The sequence below is a fragment of the Grammomys surdaster genome, unplaced genomic scaffold, assembly GCF_004785775.1.
Source record: "Grammomys surdaster isolate TR1022 unplaced genomic scaffold, NIH_TR_1.0 126182, whole genome shotgun sequence".
Taxonomy (NCBI): domain Eukaryota; kingdom Metazoa; phylum Chordata; class Mammalia; order Rodentia; family Muridae; genus Grammomys; species Grammomys surdaster.
In genome coordinates this window covers 15,100-33,441 of record NW_021620988.1, presented here as the reverse complement: position 1 = coordinate 33,441, position 18,342 = coordinate 15,100, and the positions used below count along the sequence as shown (strand labels likewise).

General features: G+C 36.0%; 1 protein-coding gene across 1 annotated transcript in view; it reads right to left on the bottom strand.

The window, feature by feature from the left end:
* Positions 1–18,342, bottom strand: part of LOC114612755 (tolloid-like protein 1) — a gene marked incomplete at its 5' end in the record, with an annotated part of 36,990 nt that overhangs the window by 16,135 nt on the left and 2,513 nt on the right. The window contains 4 exons of the mRNA XM_028757778.1: positions 4,516–4,643; positions 6,907–7,032; positions 12,286–12,466; positions 16,439–16,599. Coding sequence (XP_028613611.1) covers positions 4,516–4,643; positions 6,907–7,032; positions 12,286–12,466; positions 16,439–16,599 — 596 coding nt within the window. The remainder of the gene's footprint in view (positions 1–4,515; positions 4,644–6,906; positions 7,033–12,285; positions 12,467–16,438; positions 16,600–18,342) is intronic.

The following is an 18,342-nucleotide window of genomic DNA, read 5'->3' as shown; positions in this document are numbered from 1 at the left end:
TCTCTCTCTCTCTCTCTCTCTCTCTCTCTCTCTCTCTCTCTCTCTCTCTCCATGTGTGTGTGTGTCTGTGTGTGTGTGTGTGTGCATGCATGTGCATAAAAATATTCCAAAAATAATGGCCAATTATATTGCTTTGAGCCAAGGCACAATGAACACAGGGATAAAGGTCCACAGCCTCATTCATTCATAACTGTAAACGTATATGGGTTTTCTAGTTGACTTTTCCTAAGCATCACTGAGTAAGTCATCGTTGTATTCCAAGTTATGATACAATGATCTGATATTTTTATGAAAAAGCACAGGAACATGCAGTCATTATAACTGAGGTTAATGTACCCATTTTTTGCCACTGCTGTAGAAAATGACTATTAACTATTAAATCAATACCAACTGTGTCAGATATAAAATGATCACATGAAAGTGAGGGAAATACCCCTTCTCAGCCAGAGAGGGATCAGAGATGAAAAAAGATAGTTGGAGGAGTAAAAGTGATCGAAATTCATTCATTCTATCCATGTGGAAAAGCATCAAAGAATACAAATAATACACACACAATGCCTCCAGAAGTTTTAGTCTAGAAAAGATGAACTGGTGAATTCCAAATCTGTTTCAAACCTGTTTTGGAAGTAAGACTTCACTGGAATACAATGAAGCAATACTGTGGATAAATAATAGAAATATTATAGTTTTTAATTTCAATGTAGCTTACAAGCTGTAATAACCAAAAGAGCAGAACAGCAGCATAAAGCATAGAGCTCTTAAACTGATAGCATAGCAGCATAAAGCATAGACCTCTTAAACTGACAGAACAGAATAAAGATCCCGTAACTTAAATCATGCATTTACACCAAACTTATTTTTTATGATGATGTCAATAACACATAATAAGAAAATTGCTTTCTTTGATAACTAATACTGAAAAAAAATTACCTCATACCAAATAATAATAATAATAATAATAATAATAATAATAATTGAAAACTAAAATGGATTAAATATAAGACTGAAACTAGAAGTATCCAAAAATAAAATATAGAAGAAAAAATCCAAGCACTGTCACATATTAAGACAGGATAAACCATTTAAAGAAACTTAAAATTAGAGTTAAAGTTCATATTTTGGGGATTGACTGAATTTTTAACTATTTTTGAAGGTGAGGTCTTACATACAATGTTGGTTAAATACAGTAAAAAGAGTAGAGCTATTAGCTGGATTGATGGCTCAGGGGTAAAGAGCACTGGATGTTATTCCAGAGGTCCTGAGTTCAATTCCCCACAACATGTTGGCTCACAACCATCTACAATGAAATCTGATGTCCTCTTCTGATATGCACAAAGACAGCATACTCACATAATATAACTCTTTAAATAAAAGAGTAGAGCTATGCTGGCATTGGACAGACATCCTCAGAAGAAAGTCAAGAAAATCTAGTTTCTCCTAATTTATTAATGAGAAGACATGATACGAGCTGGGCTGATGGCTCAGGGTAAAAACACTTGTTGCACAGGCCTGATGACTTGAGTGCCAATAACCAGAACACACTTAAAAGCCAGATGCAGTAATGCATACACTGTCCTTGTGGGAAGATAAAAGACAGAAACAGTAAGTCTCCTGCATCTTTCCTGCTAGCTTAGCATATAGCCGAGCTAAGACAGCCTACCTCAAACAAGACAGAATGGCCAGGAGCAATACCCATAGATGGTGCTCTAGTCTTCCAACAAGGCCTATTGCACATTCCAAAATACATGAACAAGCACGTTCATAATGACACATCATGTACCTCTCCTTCTCCCTTTCCGTCTCCCTCCACCCCCCTCATACACACACACACACACACATCTGTGTGAGAACACACCAAAAAGGTAGGCATTTAAGAGGCAAGAAGACAAACCAACCATACACCCACATAGTAGGTAATTTAACCTTGGACATTAAATCTTCATAACTGTGAAGAAATTGTACTAATTTTCGTTATCAAAGTTATCCAATCTAAGATATCATGTTATAACAGTGTAACAGACTAACAGAAGTGAAAACTATAGCCATGTGTTAATAGCAAAACAATCAAATAGTGCTTAACAATCTTTTCAATTGATCCAAGAGAAATGAAGAAATAATCACTGAAAAGGAAGTTAGTTAAATAGAAATTATACAAGCAATACTCATAGGTCAGTATCTTGCTTGGCCACTATCAGAGACAATTCCTTTTGAAGGAAATGAGAACAAATAGAGACCCACAGCTAGACAATATGCAGAGAGTGAGAGACATTAGACACAGTATCCAACAAGATGTCTCCATCAAATTTCTCCCTTCTTAGCTCAAGTGAATCCTGGGGAAGAGGAAGCAGAATATTCTAAGAGTAAGAGGGGATAGAGGAAAGCAAGGAAACAAGGCTTTCTAAACAAGACCAATGTACACAGGAACTCTCAGAGACTATGGCAGCATACATAGAGCCTGCACATGTATGGGTCACACAGGGTCCCAGCATTGGGAGGAAGTATGGAAACAAACCTCCATCCCTAACCCAGAGGTTATCTCTAATTAACAACTATTCACAAAAGAAAATTTAGCTTTCTCCCGTGGAATCTCACTGTATATATAAACCATTCTTAACTCCTGCCCTCACACCCAGTTCAGCAGTAGTTGGCCAACACCAAAATGAGTTCAGTGGCATTTTTGGAGGTTCTCTGTCTCACAATGTTTTATCAAAGCATTTTTCAGCCTTAAGGTCTTCTGCATAGATATTATGGTTTCTGGTTTGGTGCTTTTATGGGATTTCCACGCATGGGAACTTGTGTGCCTCTGCTTCTGTATGTGTTTCTTGTGATTTTTCTTTGAGTACTTTTCTTCAGTTTGTTTTGTCCAATTTCAATTTGGTTTTGGTTATTATTATTATCATTATTATATTATATGTCTGTATATTTTCCACAGAGAAAGACAAAGGATGCAGATTTGGATTAGAAGGGGGTAGGGAAAATCTGGGAAGATTTAGGAAAATGGAAATCATTATCAGAATATATTGCATAAAATATATTTTCAGGCTAGAGTGATGGCTGCCTGCATTCTATGAAGAACATAAAATGTAGCAGCTCAAAGAGAATGATTAAGCTATCAGACAGAAAAAAATTTTTCATTTAATTTCCATAAGTAGATCTGATCAAGGAAAACCATATTCCCAGCACTACTAACTGAATAGCCTATTTGGTATCAAAGGATCATTCTGACAATCAGCACCTTGGACAGGAGTAAAACACTAAGCTGCACTAGTACAGTGCCTTTCTGTCATCTCAGCATCTAACATTGTTTAACTGAGTCACAGAGGTGACAGTTCTGGGAGGTCTCTTACAAACATGGCAAAGAGTGGGAGTTCCATGATAGGAAATGACTCTTTTGTCTTCAACTCTGATTTAATTATAGTGCCATATTTCAATACATTCATTTTATAGATTGAAAACAACAACAAAATATCTCCACAGATGGGAAGGGTCTGATGAGGTGAATCATCTTACAATAAACCTTTTGACTGTATTGGTCCTGTGAACTATTCAGAGCAGTAGTCTCTTTAAGTGTTTGTTCTCTTTAGTACCTCCTATACTGTGATCTAAGGAAGCCTTGTGAACTACCTCTATATATACATAAATAGTCAAATATTTACACTAATACATGCATTGTAGCTTGGTTTCTAATATATAGAATCTATGCCCTATAAAAAATGTACTATTATTAAGTGACCAAACAGGAATTCAAGATTCAAAGAAAATGGGAAAGAAGAGTATCTTACAGTCAGTATTTGAATTAGTAATACAGAATACTGCTGGACATAATTATGAAGGTAACATAAAGATGTAAGGATTCCATTATTAAGAGTTATAGATTGGCATTGGTAAGATGGCACAGCAGTTAAGAGCACTGGCTGCTCTTCCAGAGGTCCTGAGCTCGATTCCCAGAAACCACATCGTAGGTCACAACAATCTATACAGATATCTGATACCTTCTTCTGGCAAGCAGATGTATATGCAGTAGAGCACTCATACATTAAATAACTAAAATTTTTAAAAAGTTATAGATTGTATAAATTAATATTATTCAAACCACAGGGCAAAATTGATTTTATTTTTAAAAGCCATGTTTTGTCTACGAAACAAATAGAATTTATAAAATCAGAAGAATACATCATACTCTTTTTAAGTGAAATAATAGTTTATTGTTTTTCAGATGAATTTCTGACTTTTTAAAAGTTAATTTATTTATTCTCCATTTGTAAATATAATTACCAGTAATGTAAGGCTAAAATCCTAATGCTTATGGCAATTTTAATAACACATTTTAAAGAGGCCTTGGAAGAACATGGCCTTCACCTCAATCTGAGAAATCAAGCATGTGTTTTGTGTAAATAGAAGGAAAAACCTGGAAAATTGACTCAAGTCCACTAATAAAACACCCCCCCACTTCTCTGTGGATTAGCCAAGAAAGACATGGACAATCAGCTTAATCAAAGGAAGGGAATTACTTACTAATTTGATGCGGTGGCCAGGAATAGCACTGATTGCCCAGGTGCACTCTTTCCTGCTTGGATATTTGTCTGGCCAGTTGGGACTGGTGATGAGGCCACTTGGGCTGTGGATCTTCTGTTCACACTCAGCTGTGCCAATAATAATAATATGAATTGGTATGGGAGTCTAGTGCAGGACCAGGCCAGAAAACATGCAGCCGATCTGCCCCCTTCTCTGCTGAAAGGTTTCCCTGCAGGCTAGCCAATCATTACAGCATCCAATGTTGCCATTTTCATCTGCTGTAGAAAATCTGTTGCTGAACATAATCAGGCAGTGTTTGTAGCCTTAGATGCTGGAAATATACACTTGCCACAAATCACATAAGTGTTTAGAAGAATATGAACTTCTACTTTAAACTACTGAATTGGAAATCTCAGACTTCAGTAGAGCATTGTGCATTGAAAATCTACCATATCAACACTTGGTCTCAGGAAAATATGTAAAATGTCACCACAAGGAAAAGCCAATGGACTGTGTCATTTCCTGTTTTGTTTTCTGCTGTCAACAGAAACATCACTTAATGATAATTAACACTGTTAAGACATTCTATGACTCATATGGTTATATTTTCTCTTTCCCTCCTACAGTTAAATATCCATTTGAATCTCTACACTGCCATTTTAGCGGGCAAAATAAAATAATCCCAATGTCTTTTGGTGGAATGAAACTCTAAGGTGAAAAATAAGGGAATCTCTAAAATAACTTCAATGAACATCCCAGTAAATTACCATATTGTATCATTATGTTTCTCAGAATTGGTGTCACTTTAGATAAGAACAGATTCTTTCTTACATAAATAACACACCTCTTTCATTGCAGGACTCTCCCAGAGTTTATCCCCAAACTGAATTAAGATAATTTCTGTTGCTGCCATGATAATTTCCTCCCTTCCTAAAAGAACTTTTATGTCACTCTATATGCTCATAGAAAGAATTTTATTTTCAACAGAGAAAAAGAGGAAGAAGGAGGAGGAGGAGGAGGTAACAAGATAGTAACTTTATCTAGCAGGCATCAGGCCCAGAACTGGACTGACACCTGGCTTCTATTGCCCATGTTTGGGCTTTCCCTATGAAGCATGGCCTCTGCAGGATCTGCAACAGCCCACGGCAATGTTGGGGTCTCCCTGCTAGGCAGTACAAGGTACATACTCTACAACACAAGTAGAGGAAAACTCAACCCCTTTCCTGGCAATAAAAATGAACCACAATAAGGAGTATCTGGAAACCATTCTGTCTAACAGGAAGTTTTCTATAAAATAAGTTCCAGAAAGCTACTGTCAGGAATAGATTTGAGCACGGATTCCACATATAATCTGTAAAAGCTGTTTTCCTTTCTTTGAATTACTTTTCATGTCTACAAAATCATGGGGCTTTTTGTCCCAGTCTTTGATTTAGTAGCATGCTCCACCAAGTTATAAACATCCTGTACATAAACGTAGAGAGCAAAAGTCCTCACTCACACATGGTTCTGCACAAAGCCATTATCTCACAGGAGAGGAAGAAAAAACTCCCCAATGTGTGACTGTATATAAAAGGAAAGTCCATAAGGATATCATGCATTCTTCTAAGATGTATATATACAAATACTGTGTACAGGGCTGTTGATTTTAGAAAGATTCATCTAAACTTTATATACTGATGATGACAGTTATGAAATTTTTCTTATTAATTTTACTTTCAAGAGAAGCTTGTCTCCAATCTAAGTGGGGAATTCCACAGCAGAAACCCCTAAAAACAAAGAACTAAAAAACTATCTATTTAACTCACAGGAGACAGAATTAGAACCATTTAACAAAATCTTATGGACTAAAATCTAATAGGTTATTATCATACTACTAGTATGCTTTTTCCCCATAAACTCTTGCTTAAATCTTTAAATGGCATAGAATCTACCATTTGAGTTTGATATTTAAGATGTTTAAAGGAGCATCACTCATGTAGGAAATGTATGACATTTCCAGGGAGGAACATCACACTCAATGTAAACCATTTTGGAGGGGTTTATGTGTGGAGAGGGTAACAAAATCTCTCTACAAATACCTAGAACCATGTGGTGAAACTTTGTCTGGCAGTTGGTACTACAGCAGCTTCTATGTTACATAAATTTAAGCCAAATGCCATCCACTTGTGAAGTGCAAAACCCTTGGGTCATTTAATGGGGTGTCCAATAGCATCCTTTGAATCTCTAAGCACCATACAGATTTCCTTGGTTGTATTTTGTTGTTGTTGTTGTTTGAGGTTTGGATAGTTGGCAGTTGTGTCATTCACAGAAGTGATTAGCATCATAGGAACCACATTTACTCAAACATGTGAGATCTGAGGTGTTGTGAAGCAGAGATTCTTCTCCCCATACCTTCCTTGCAATCATGCTTGTTCTCATGCAACACGAATCCATTCCGGCACTGACACGTGTAGCTTCCCATTGTGTTGACACACTCATGCTGACAGCCACCGTTATCCTTTGAACACTCATCCTTATCTGGCAAAGACATATAGCTCTGTTTAGACAGTAGTTCTTAACACAAACAGTATCAGAATAGATTTAGTTCATTGTGGTAAACTGAAGAAAAATTAAATAAGCCACACAATTCCTGGTTTGCCACTAAAAGCAAGTAAGATTTATGGTATCCCAGTTTAACTCTTCCCTTGCTTGGCTAGGAGCCTTGGACTGTTGATTGTGTTTCTGAAAGCACTGCTATTGAACACTGGCTGGGTTTTTGAGCACATTTGCTCATGGGATGAACTGAGGCTGTAGAGCATTGGTGTTGGGCATGGAGTGACTTTCTGAGAGGTTTTGACTTTGTTAGTATTGGAGCATTTGGCAGCCTAATTTGTGCTGGAGTAGAAACTTGTGGTAGAAGCAAGAGAACTTCTATTTTTTTCAACTGATCTTTAGCACTCATTATCAACTTTTTGGAAATAAGTTTTAAGTTGTTTGTAGTCTGCAAAAGACAAGAGGTATAGGAGGACACTACAACAACCTCAACAGAGGCTAAATAAGTTCCTAAGGTATGTGTATAGTCACTCTTACAAATCGCTCAGCATAACTATGATAGTTTATAAAACAACCTGGTTTTCTTCATTTCAATCAGATCAGTATTTTCCTGGTAGAAGTGATTTAGGAGAAATGTATTTATTTATAATCTGAGAGCAATTTAAAAATATTTCATTTAGTATATATGACTATATACTATATATATGACTATAAAAGGTTTGGATCAAATCTACCCCAATCCCTTCCCTCTTCTTTCTCCTATATCCCTCCATCACTTTTCACTCCAACTTCCTATGTCTCTGTCTTTTTAAATACCATTAGAATCCACTTAACATGGACAATATGTGCATGAGTGCAGGTTCATCCACCGGCATCTGGGCAGCCTATTAGAGGCCACAGACTTAGGAAAAGCTGACTTCCTATGGCAGCCATCAGTTGCCAAGAACTTCTCGACTAAGGGGTTGGGCTTGATGGCCACGCCCCTCCTCCATGCAGGGACTTTTGTGGCTTGATTTTATACAGATGTTGTACATGCTGTCAGAGCTGCTGGGAGCTCATACATACAACTGCCCTGTTGTGTGCAGGAAACAGTTTTGCTACAGTTCTCTGCTGCCTCTGACTCTAACATTCTTTCCACTCTTTCCTCCTGGATTATTCCTGACCTTAGAAGTGTGTTTTAGGATATAGATATCCCCTAGAAATCAGGAAATAAGGGTCCATGGAGGATGTGGTTATCCGAGGAAGGGGAGTCATAATGCAGGCGATTAAAAGGGGGGAGGGGGAATAATGAAGCAAGACAGTTTAAGAGGAGTGTGGGATGGTAAGGTAGGGTAGAGGAGTGAATAGACATGGCAATAACTAACACTAAGAAACTTTGAAAAGGACATGTAGAAACATACTATTGTAGAAGCCATCTAAAATCTGTACATATATGAACATAAAAAGAGTTTAAATGGAGCTACTCTGTAACGTGCTTCTCTAGACACACATAGGTCATCAAACATAAAATCTGTTAACATATGATTTCTTCTGATTAATCTTATAATTAACTAGAATTGATACATGAAAATGTATTAATTTCTCCAATGTAAAAATAGTAGAAATCAAAGATATTGATCTCTCTGGTAAGCTTTCTAAAACATACTTTTTAACTTTTACCTTAAATATAAAAGCTGATATTTAAAAGCTATGACTGAAAAAAATAGAATATCTGTGATATTTTATTAAGTGTATCAGAAATAATACTATGTATACATTATTTTACTAAATTAAAATTTGAATACATGTGTTTGTCTTTATACCCAATGGATCATTTTTTGCAAGAAAATAAATTTTTAAGTAGCTTTCCTTTTGTGAATAATATAGAATAAGTAGTAAAAACTATTTTATTAATAAATATTAATTTTTCTAGTAATTGTCATTGTTAATGATGTAGAAATAATTGCATATATGCTTGATTAGAATTTCATCACAAAATAACAAGCTTTCAGATTTAGGAATAAGACTTTCAGACTAAGTCTTGATAAAAGTAACTATCAACAAATAGAATAGAGTAGCATGGGTATTCAGTTGCATGTTTTGAGATAATTCAAACTTAATTCAACTATATTTTTATCTTATATAAATATACAACTAACTAGAACCTAAATAAATTGTATTAGGTGTATCAGAATGCTTTTTATATTTAGATACTCTTTGAGTTATGGGGAAATATGTGATGGGAGAGTTTTTCCTCTGATGGTTTGTTTATATTTAATTCAGAGAAAGATTCCATAAGGGAAGTGTACAACATCCGGATTAAGCATATTTGTACAATAATACAGTCATCCTGGGCACTTTTGTTTGCATGCACCTTGCCTTACCTACAGGTTTATATTCAGATCTCTGCTAATAATCTATAATATACAATTTTTAGATCATAAATTCATTAAATAACATTATGATTCAAAACATTATACAGTGTACACTCACTGTCATATATTTATTACATTCTATTATTATACAATTATCTTGATAACACTACTTTGAAATTCTTCTTTGTAGTTTTGAGATAGTTCATTAAGTTATCCCAAGACTGGGAGTTCCGAGACAGCATTTTTAGTCATTTGATTCCTCTGGTCATTTTTTTTCTACAGAATTTGTAAAAATACTTCTAGGACCATGCTTTAGCAAATCCCCAAGTAATGAGTTTCCAAAGGAAAATAACTTTTAATTTTTAGAATGTACAGTATGTCTGTGGTTTTCTTATTTTTTAACAAATACAGTCACACTGAATTACTTCTTAATTCACCACTATGTACTACTGTGGATACTATTATGTTCAAAACACTATGAGAAATCTAGCATTTTTTCGTCAAGATAGACACACAGATGGAAAAGCTCCTTTAGTTTAGAATTATGAAAGGTGATCATTAATGAGCCATTCAGCCTAAATCGTCATCTGATGCTATCCCTTACTTGGATCCTGAAGAGCAACTTACGTCAAACACAACTTTACCTTCCTTTCCTCCAGCAAACATACCACTTAGCTAACAGAAAGAGCCAGGAGTTTAGGTGTAAAAGTAGATCTAATTATGTATCCAAATCGAAAATATTTTTTAAGCTTGAATCTGACAGATTTCTAAGAACTTTCTATAAACCTCAAAGAGAACATTAGAATTTTCTTCTCTCTAAGAGTTACTGTGGACTTTACCAAGCGACAACCTATTAAGAAACAAAGTGTCCTTTGCCCCACATGTCCTAAGGATACTTCGTGTAAGATGTTACCAAGGCCAATTGCCAAGGTTATGGTTGGCTCTTATGGTTAAGCACATGGCCAGCAGAGCAAGATAAACTAAGAGTAGATAACACACTGTGACATGGAGCAAGCCATTTAACCCCTCAGATGTCTCAGCTTGCAGGTGAACACATACAAATGAATACAAGAGTAGAGCTAGGGCTTCCGTTGCTTCTTGATCTTAATCACTCAGTACATTCAGCAACATCCACTCTACATAACAATCTCGTCTAAAGCTTCTCAAAATTACCTAAAGTTATATAATTTATAATACATCATTTTATTCTCTTTAGAGGATTGACATAAATACTAACTTCAGAGCTGTTTCATGAACATGGTCACACCAGAGAACTTGCAGTACAGCAAATTACCAATTTTGGGTGCTGCCAAGGAATGTGGCTACTTCACACAGCTCACAGAGCACACCACACATGCTTGCATGTACCAGATCGCCAGCTGTGTGCCTCCTTACATCCATGTCGTACGAGTGAAACAAAGCCATTTTATATATCAATGCTACTGTTCACAGAGCATTGCCTGCCTGGCCAAAAGTAACAAAGTGAATTTTAAATTTAAAGAATCTATAGACTTAAGAATACTATGGAGTCAGGACTTGCTTAATAAACCTTTTAAACATTTTTTAGATAAAATGTACATTTAAAGTAATGTAAAAGATCCTAGATGTTTTGAAGGGTTTGCAAAAATTCATCCATTTCATAAATTTAACTTCTAAAATAAATATTTAGACAGCACTAAGGTAGGCGGCCTCATCTCCATCTAATCCATGGGTCACTTAAAATTCCAAGATATAGAACAGCTACAAAATAAATCGGTAGCCCTGAAAGTGTCTTTCTTTTATTAGAGTATGATATTAACATTCCACTTTTAATAAAATAAATACTAAATCAATGAGTGAAAAGAATTTTTAAAAGGTAATTAAATCTGAGAGGAAGGCAGTCCGGAGAACAAGGAAGCAGGATAGGGTAACATGGAACTCAATGGGGCTTGTGAACCATTAATTTCAATTACACAGGACACTCAGGCAGACACTGGACATTGTAAATCTCATTCATTTTAAGCAGAGGGAAGATGGCATCAATAGAATTTAAATTAATTGAATCTAAATTACCTGGTATTAGAACACAATGGGGATTCAGTTTTGTTAAATAGGTTGCTAGCTACACATGCAGAGTAAATTTCTACGGTAAGGTTTATTGCAACCCATTTTTGAAGGTCAGAAGAACGGTTTTATGAAAAGTGAGTCTAAACTAGAGAGAATAGGTTGCTTATATTTATATACATTTTTATAAAAACTAACTTTTTTTTTACATTTTAGCTTTTTATGTAAAATATGTACTTTTAATTACTTTTAAAGTCTACTCATAGCCCCAACCCATTAAATGTTAGTTATTGCTACATTTATATAAAATATAAGTTTCATTACATTTCCATATTTCTATGGAAAGCTACAAAATTATATAAATGTAATTTATAAAAAATTATATTCCTATAGTTACCACAATGATTTCTGTAGAAACTAGACAAAATATGACATTAATTTTAGCCTAACATATTAAATATAAAACAAGAAAACAAATGTAGTGTTCACATGAAATCACATATACTGAGTCAATAAATGCTATTTGGAAAATCTGCCGATTTGGGAAAGTCTGGTGACATTTAACCACACACATGTAGTGAGTAGTCAGAATGTGAAACTATTCTAGACCGCATATCAACCATTGCCATATTTAAATTTTGTATATGAGCTATTATTCAAGGACAGCACTTCATGGGGGCCTATAAGATTTATATACTAACATTGGCATTAATCGAGCTGTCAAACCTAGCTTGGGCATCCCAAATGCTTTCTGCTTGCAAAAGAAGAAGAGATAGCAGTTAAAAGCAGGACATACTGCGAGACAGAAGTTCCTGTACATACAGCATGTGCACACTTATACCTGAGAAGAAATGTGCTTTGAAGCCCTTCTTGGATACCGTGTTGTCCGATCTGAATTCAATCCTCATGTTGTTGAAATGGGAAGTGATCACTTCAGGTACGTCAGTGCCACAGAACTTGCCATGCAGTTTAGAGTCAGAGGAAAGACCGCTCCAGATCTCCACATAATCGTATTTGCAAACCTAGACAAACATGGTTGCCATGATTACCAATTAGAGAGAACAACATGATTCATAATTGACAATTATGTTAGAGAAACCTGGCATGGTTTTACTTCATTAGTCCCACCGTAGTACTATGGGGATTAACTCATGAAAAAAAAAAATCCAGCAGGAATCAACTGTGGGGCAGAAGGCATGAAAGCTCATGACGTTTACTGTGCAAAAACTCCTGGAGTGCACGTGTTTTTGTTAATTTACGTATAGGATCCATAGTAATGGCATGTGTCTTTTACAAAATACTGAAATCTGAGGAGAGTTAAGATGAGCATTGGTTCAAAGGCTGGTATCTCGGCAGAAGATAATCTGCCCATTGCTGCCTTCTATTTATTTTTCTTTTAAATTTTGGAATGAATTAAGAAAGCATTTTTCACATCTTATCCAACACTGATGACAAATGCATAAAACTGCTAGTCACACTTTTCCTGAAATGACAACTATCAATAGAAGTCATCCTTCCCATTTTGGGAATGACCAAGACAATTTTTCTCTGTTCAGATTTTTTTATACATTATGTACAAAGGCATACTGATGTCATGTCCTTGTGGTTGAATAACAGTCCATGTAGGGTTTAGACCAGTGCTGTACCCTGGAAGCATGACACCCTGCCCCAAGCAGCACTAATCATTGAGTCCAAGGTGAAGATAGACAGTCAGTGTGTAGTAATAAGTTCCTGTCTTTAAAGTTAACTCAAAGGTTCGTATTCTTTCATTTCCTGCAGGGTTAGGTACTGTAGGTTATTCTGTAGGACATTTACAGGACTGTAAACAAATGCTAAATCTCTTAGTAGAATAAGCCATGGATTTGTGACAAAATGAAGTAAGCTTGTCTGATTTATTTACCTAGCATCAGGAAAATGCAAGGACTCAGCTGAATGCCAAGTATTCCTAAGCAATTTTATGGCCTCTAACAGATGTTTCCACAGCACACTTTTCCCAAGCTCGAACAGAGAATATTCTGCAGAATTCATCGTGCATGAAAAACTTTATTATATAAATGTGTAATTAGCAAGGTTTAACAATGCATACAATTGATCCCTGGGGCATGATCTGTACTTCGAAGTATGTCAACGCAAATCACGGGGAGTTCTTTATGATATTAATTAGGTGCTAAATAAACAAACTACTACTGGGAAAAAGTGAAGTAATTTTTCTAAATACTTTGTTAGTCTGTGATATTTGTTTAGAGAGAATTCTATTCTAAACAAATGTTTCAGATGCAGAATGTGTTTGCTATTGACATTCCTGTGGGACTTTAGTACACAGACTAAATGATGTTTTGACTTATTCTTATAGTTTATAAGTCAATGTTTTGCTTAGGCCTAATGTGACCAGTTAAGTTATTAAGCTATGAAATACACAGAATGTTGAAACAGTTTTCCACACAAAAACACCATTATAAGTTTAAGAATTCTGGCATATGCTAAGGAGTTTACAGCCAGCTGGTCTGTGAATGGTGGCCGTTACAAAGAGAATAGGCTTTGTAGAGCACAAAGCTGCATTTGTATGAAACCACCTCTGCTCCCTCCTCCTGCACACAAACTCCTTTTCTTATCACACCATGTGTCAATTCAAAATGTTTCTCCAGACACAACCAATAGCTGCAGCAATAATTTTGACAGTAGAGCTAATTCAATACTCAGTAAATATCAAATCATAGACTAGGAAGGAAATCTCATTTCTGAAAAGTGCACAGTGTTCAAAAGCTTTTCCTAAATCCTTATGAAAAAGCCAATCACTTCATTTCAATGTTTACCCTTCATTTCAGAGGTAATTGATAAGAAAAAGTTATACCCCCACATGGATTAAATATGTTTAAAGGATTAATTAATTCCCAACATTTTTTACACATGACATTGGGAAATAATCTAAATCAGCATATTGACATGTATGTGTGTGTATGCATGTGCATGTGTGTATGTGTGTTTGTGTGTATGGTGTCTGTGTCTTCACGTGATTGTATCTGTAGGTATCCATAAATAGTGCAGGTCAAATGTCAACTTTAGTTATCATTTTTCATGAGCTGTTCACTTCCTTTGTATGTTTCTGTTTTAGAGTTTCTCATGTAACCAGAGAGTCACTAATTAGCCTAGACTGAATGCCCAAAAATCCCTGTGGATCCTCCTGTGTGTCTTGGCCTCCCTTTTGTTGGGACCCTCAGCACTGATGACCATTGTAGGTGTTGGGTACAGATCTTAGGTCCCCATGGTTACATGACAGATGCTTTAAAGAATCACGTTTCTACTTATCCCAGGCAAGTAATTTCTGTGATTCTACATTTCTCCAAAGTGCCTAAGTTTACCACCGAAACCTTACCCACCATGTTTACTTCAAAGTCTCCAAAGGATTTTTTATATATGCATAAAAGTACCTTAATAACTGCAAGTTGAATTACTGGGGACAAATAATATTTAAAAAGCAGTAAAAGGAGCAAGGAAAAGAAGGAGCAAATGCCAAAAATAAGTACAGCAGAAAGTTGCGAATAAAACCTATAAAACCCCCCAATTAACAATGGCTCAGGGGCACACACACATTTCTCCTCCTATGCTTGACAAGTTTTACTACATATGCAGTAATGGCAAAATAACTTTTCACTATACTTAGTGTAATTAAATCATGTTCAATTAAATATAAATGCAGAAGAATTTTCATTATAGTTAGTGGAATTAAATAACAGTTAACTAAATATAAATGTGGAAATTTAAGTTAGAAGAAAGGAATCAGAAAGGAGTATTAACAGAAAAATGAAACATCAAAGGAAGTATGCTTATAACTTTGTTCATAAAAATAATCCAGTAAATCCAAATTCCAACTGGCCTTCCTTGTCATCATTCCTAGGCAACGAATGTACCTGTATTTACTATGTGTATGCATAACCTACAGACATTTCCAGATAAGGGATTGCACAAATTTCGACATGATCGTCTGTCAAAAAACTCAGTCTTCAGTCCAGTAAGCTATATTTTGAAAATGAATAATAACTTCCACTAAATTCATAATTTGTTAGATTAAAATTAACATTTTGGCATGTAAATCACAAACACAATTCATAATCAAAAACTACATACATATGAATCTATACTAATATCCAAAAGTAGACCATACCTTTCTTATAGGTAGACATTTTTGTTCTGATTTAATCTTTTTTAAATTTTTTTAATTTTTTATTTTTCTAGAAATATCTATGTGACGTGGAAGCTTATCCTAAATATCGGACACCAAATTAACTGAAAATTCCTTCTGGTAATTTTCAATCTCCCACACAAATCTAAGTAAGTCCCATACCAGCAGAATTATATTAGCATTTCCTATAGACTCTGCTCAACAGTTACCTAGCAATAGCCAGGTAGGAGCCTGGCTTACTACAAAAAGGATTGTTCAGTCTCTCTCTCTCTCTCTCTCTCTCTCTCTCTCTCTCTCTCTCTCTCCCCCTCCCTCCCTCCCTCCTTCCCTCCCTCCCTCCCTCCCTCCCTCCCTCCCTCCCCCTTGAGCTCTCTCTGCTCTCCCTCTCTCTTTCTAGCTCTCATGCTCAAGCTCTCTCTCCCTTCTCTCCCCTCTCTCCCCTCCCTCTCACCTCCCCTTTTCCCACCTGTTTTCCCCCACCGTTTTCTGGCCGGCTTCTTCCCCTCTTTCTCTCTTTTTCTCTCTGCTCTCTGTTCTTCTCTGTTCCCCTTTCTCTGCCTCTAACAGCTTCCCCATGTCCCCTTGTAACACGGCTTGATTGTTTGCGGGACACCTTGGCAGGGATCGCTGAAGCACTCCCTCTAGCCTAAAACACACCCCCAAGTATTCGCAGAAAGGAAGAGTGGGATGATGAGAGGATATTTATATGAACGCATCACGCATCGTATTCTCTCCTCTTTCTTCTAAGCTTGTCAGATTGCCTTTAGGGGTTCTCGGAAACACGATAAAGACGTTGTAGACATTGCTCACTTACTTCATTGCCTTCCAACTCAAAAAACTCAAACTTCACCGAGATTCTGTACTGGCTTGGAGCAATCACTTGCCACACACAGTTCTTGTTTGGAGGGTACTCTTTGGGCCAGCCGGGGGTGGTTATGGTGCCATTGAGCTTTGTAATAAGTCCCCCACAAGCAGCTGGAAGAGAAGAGGAAAGAGTGCTTCTTGATGAAGGTTCCGTCTCTCAGCCCCTCCCCTTCACCAGGTACCACATTTAGAGTGAGGCAGCTTCTAGTCCTTCTAGTCTGTTCTGAGGTTTTAGTTAAAGAATTTTATCATCAAATCCCATTCACAGCTATTAATCAACAGCTTGGGACAAAGCAAATTATGGCCACAGTACAATGTTTTAAATTGCTTCAAAATTTAAGTGAATAATACAAAATCAGGTCCAAGTTTCCTTTTCTCCTAAATCCATGGAAAATATCTTAGAATATTGTGATGTCTGAAAAATTTAAATAAAATTATTTTTGTAAAATTAATATAATTGTGGTATCTAGGAAAAGGTATATAGAGATACCTGATAGATGGCTGATCACTAGATGATGGGTAAATAGAAATTGATAAATAATTGAGAGATGATAGACTAATAAATACATACAGGATTATAGATAGATGATATAGATAAATTATAGATAAGTAGATGATAGATAGATAGATGATATATATTGAGATACCCTGCAATATTCTGATAAAATAAGACCAAATTCACTATTTCAAATTACATGCTTATATAAACATAGGTATGTGTGTACTTCAAAGTATATTAGCAAATATTTAAAATGACTCATACTCTTATTTATACTGGGTTTTTGATAAATGCCTGTGAAGGAAAAGATTTATTTCTAGGAACTATATGTAGGGAATAGTCATGTTACTCTTGGGGATGCACCTCAGCGGTATAGCACTGCCTATGGTATGATATGCAGATGAAAGGCTTAAAGAGGCAGACAGAGAAAAGGATAGCTAATAAGAGTCTTGTTATTTTAGAATTGATACACAATGTGCTCTTTAAAAATACTTCACTTACTATGTCATTTTGATTTCTGCGCCCAGCACAGAGAAGAGGCTGGTAGTTTCATATGTAGGAGGAAAACTTAGACACCTAACAAGAATTTAGATTGTTACGAAATAAGGAGGCAAGGTCATTAAAAAAAAGCCAGCACCATACAGCACCAAATATGAAGCATGGAGTTTTACTGCCTTTGGTATTTACATGTAATCACAGTAGATAAAAAAGGGTTTAGTTCCATGAGATTTAAATTTTGGTGGTAAGACTCTGAATTATTTATATATATATATATATATATATATATATATATATATATGTGTGTGTGTGTGTGTGTGTGTGTGTGTGTGTGTGTGTGTGTGTGTTATATGTGTGTGTGTGTATGTATGTATATGTATAAATATATATGTATATATATATGTGTGTGTGATATATATACATACATACATATATGCATGCATACATTCACACATATAAACATATATAGTGAATATCTGTGAAGGTGAAACAACAGAGATCTTGAAAGAGAAATTGAAGGGAAGGAAGAGATCAGCCAATACTTTCTGCCTTTACTCTGTGGGATGGAGCCAATGTGAAATGAAAGAAGGGAGCTTGAGAGATGGCTCAGTGCTTAAGAGCACTGGTTGGTCTGGCAGAAGACCTGGGTTCATTTAGCATCACCCACATGATGATTCACAATTATCTATATCTCTAGTTCCAGGAGATCCAGCATCCTCTTCCAGCCTCTGCGGGTACCAAGTAAGTACATACATACATGGAGGCAAATTATACACACACATGCACACATACACACACACACACACACAGAGAGAGAGAGAGAGAGAGAGAGAGAGAGAGAGAGAGAGAGAGAGAGA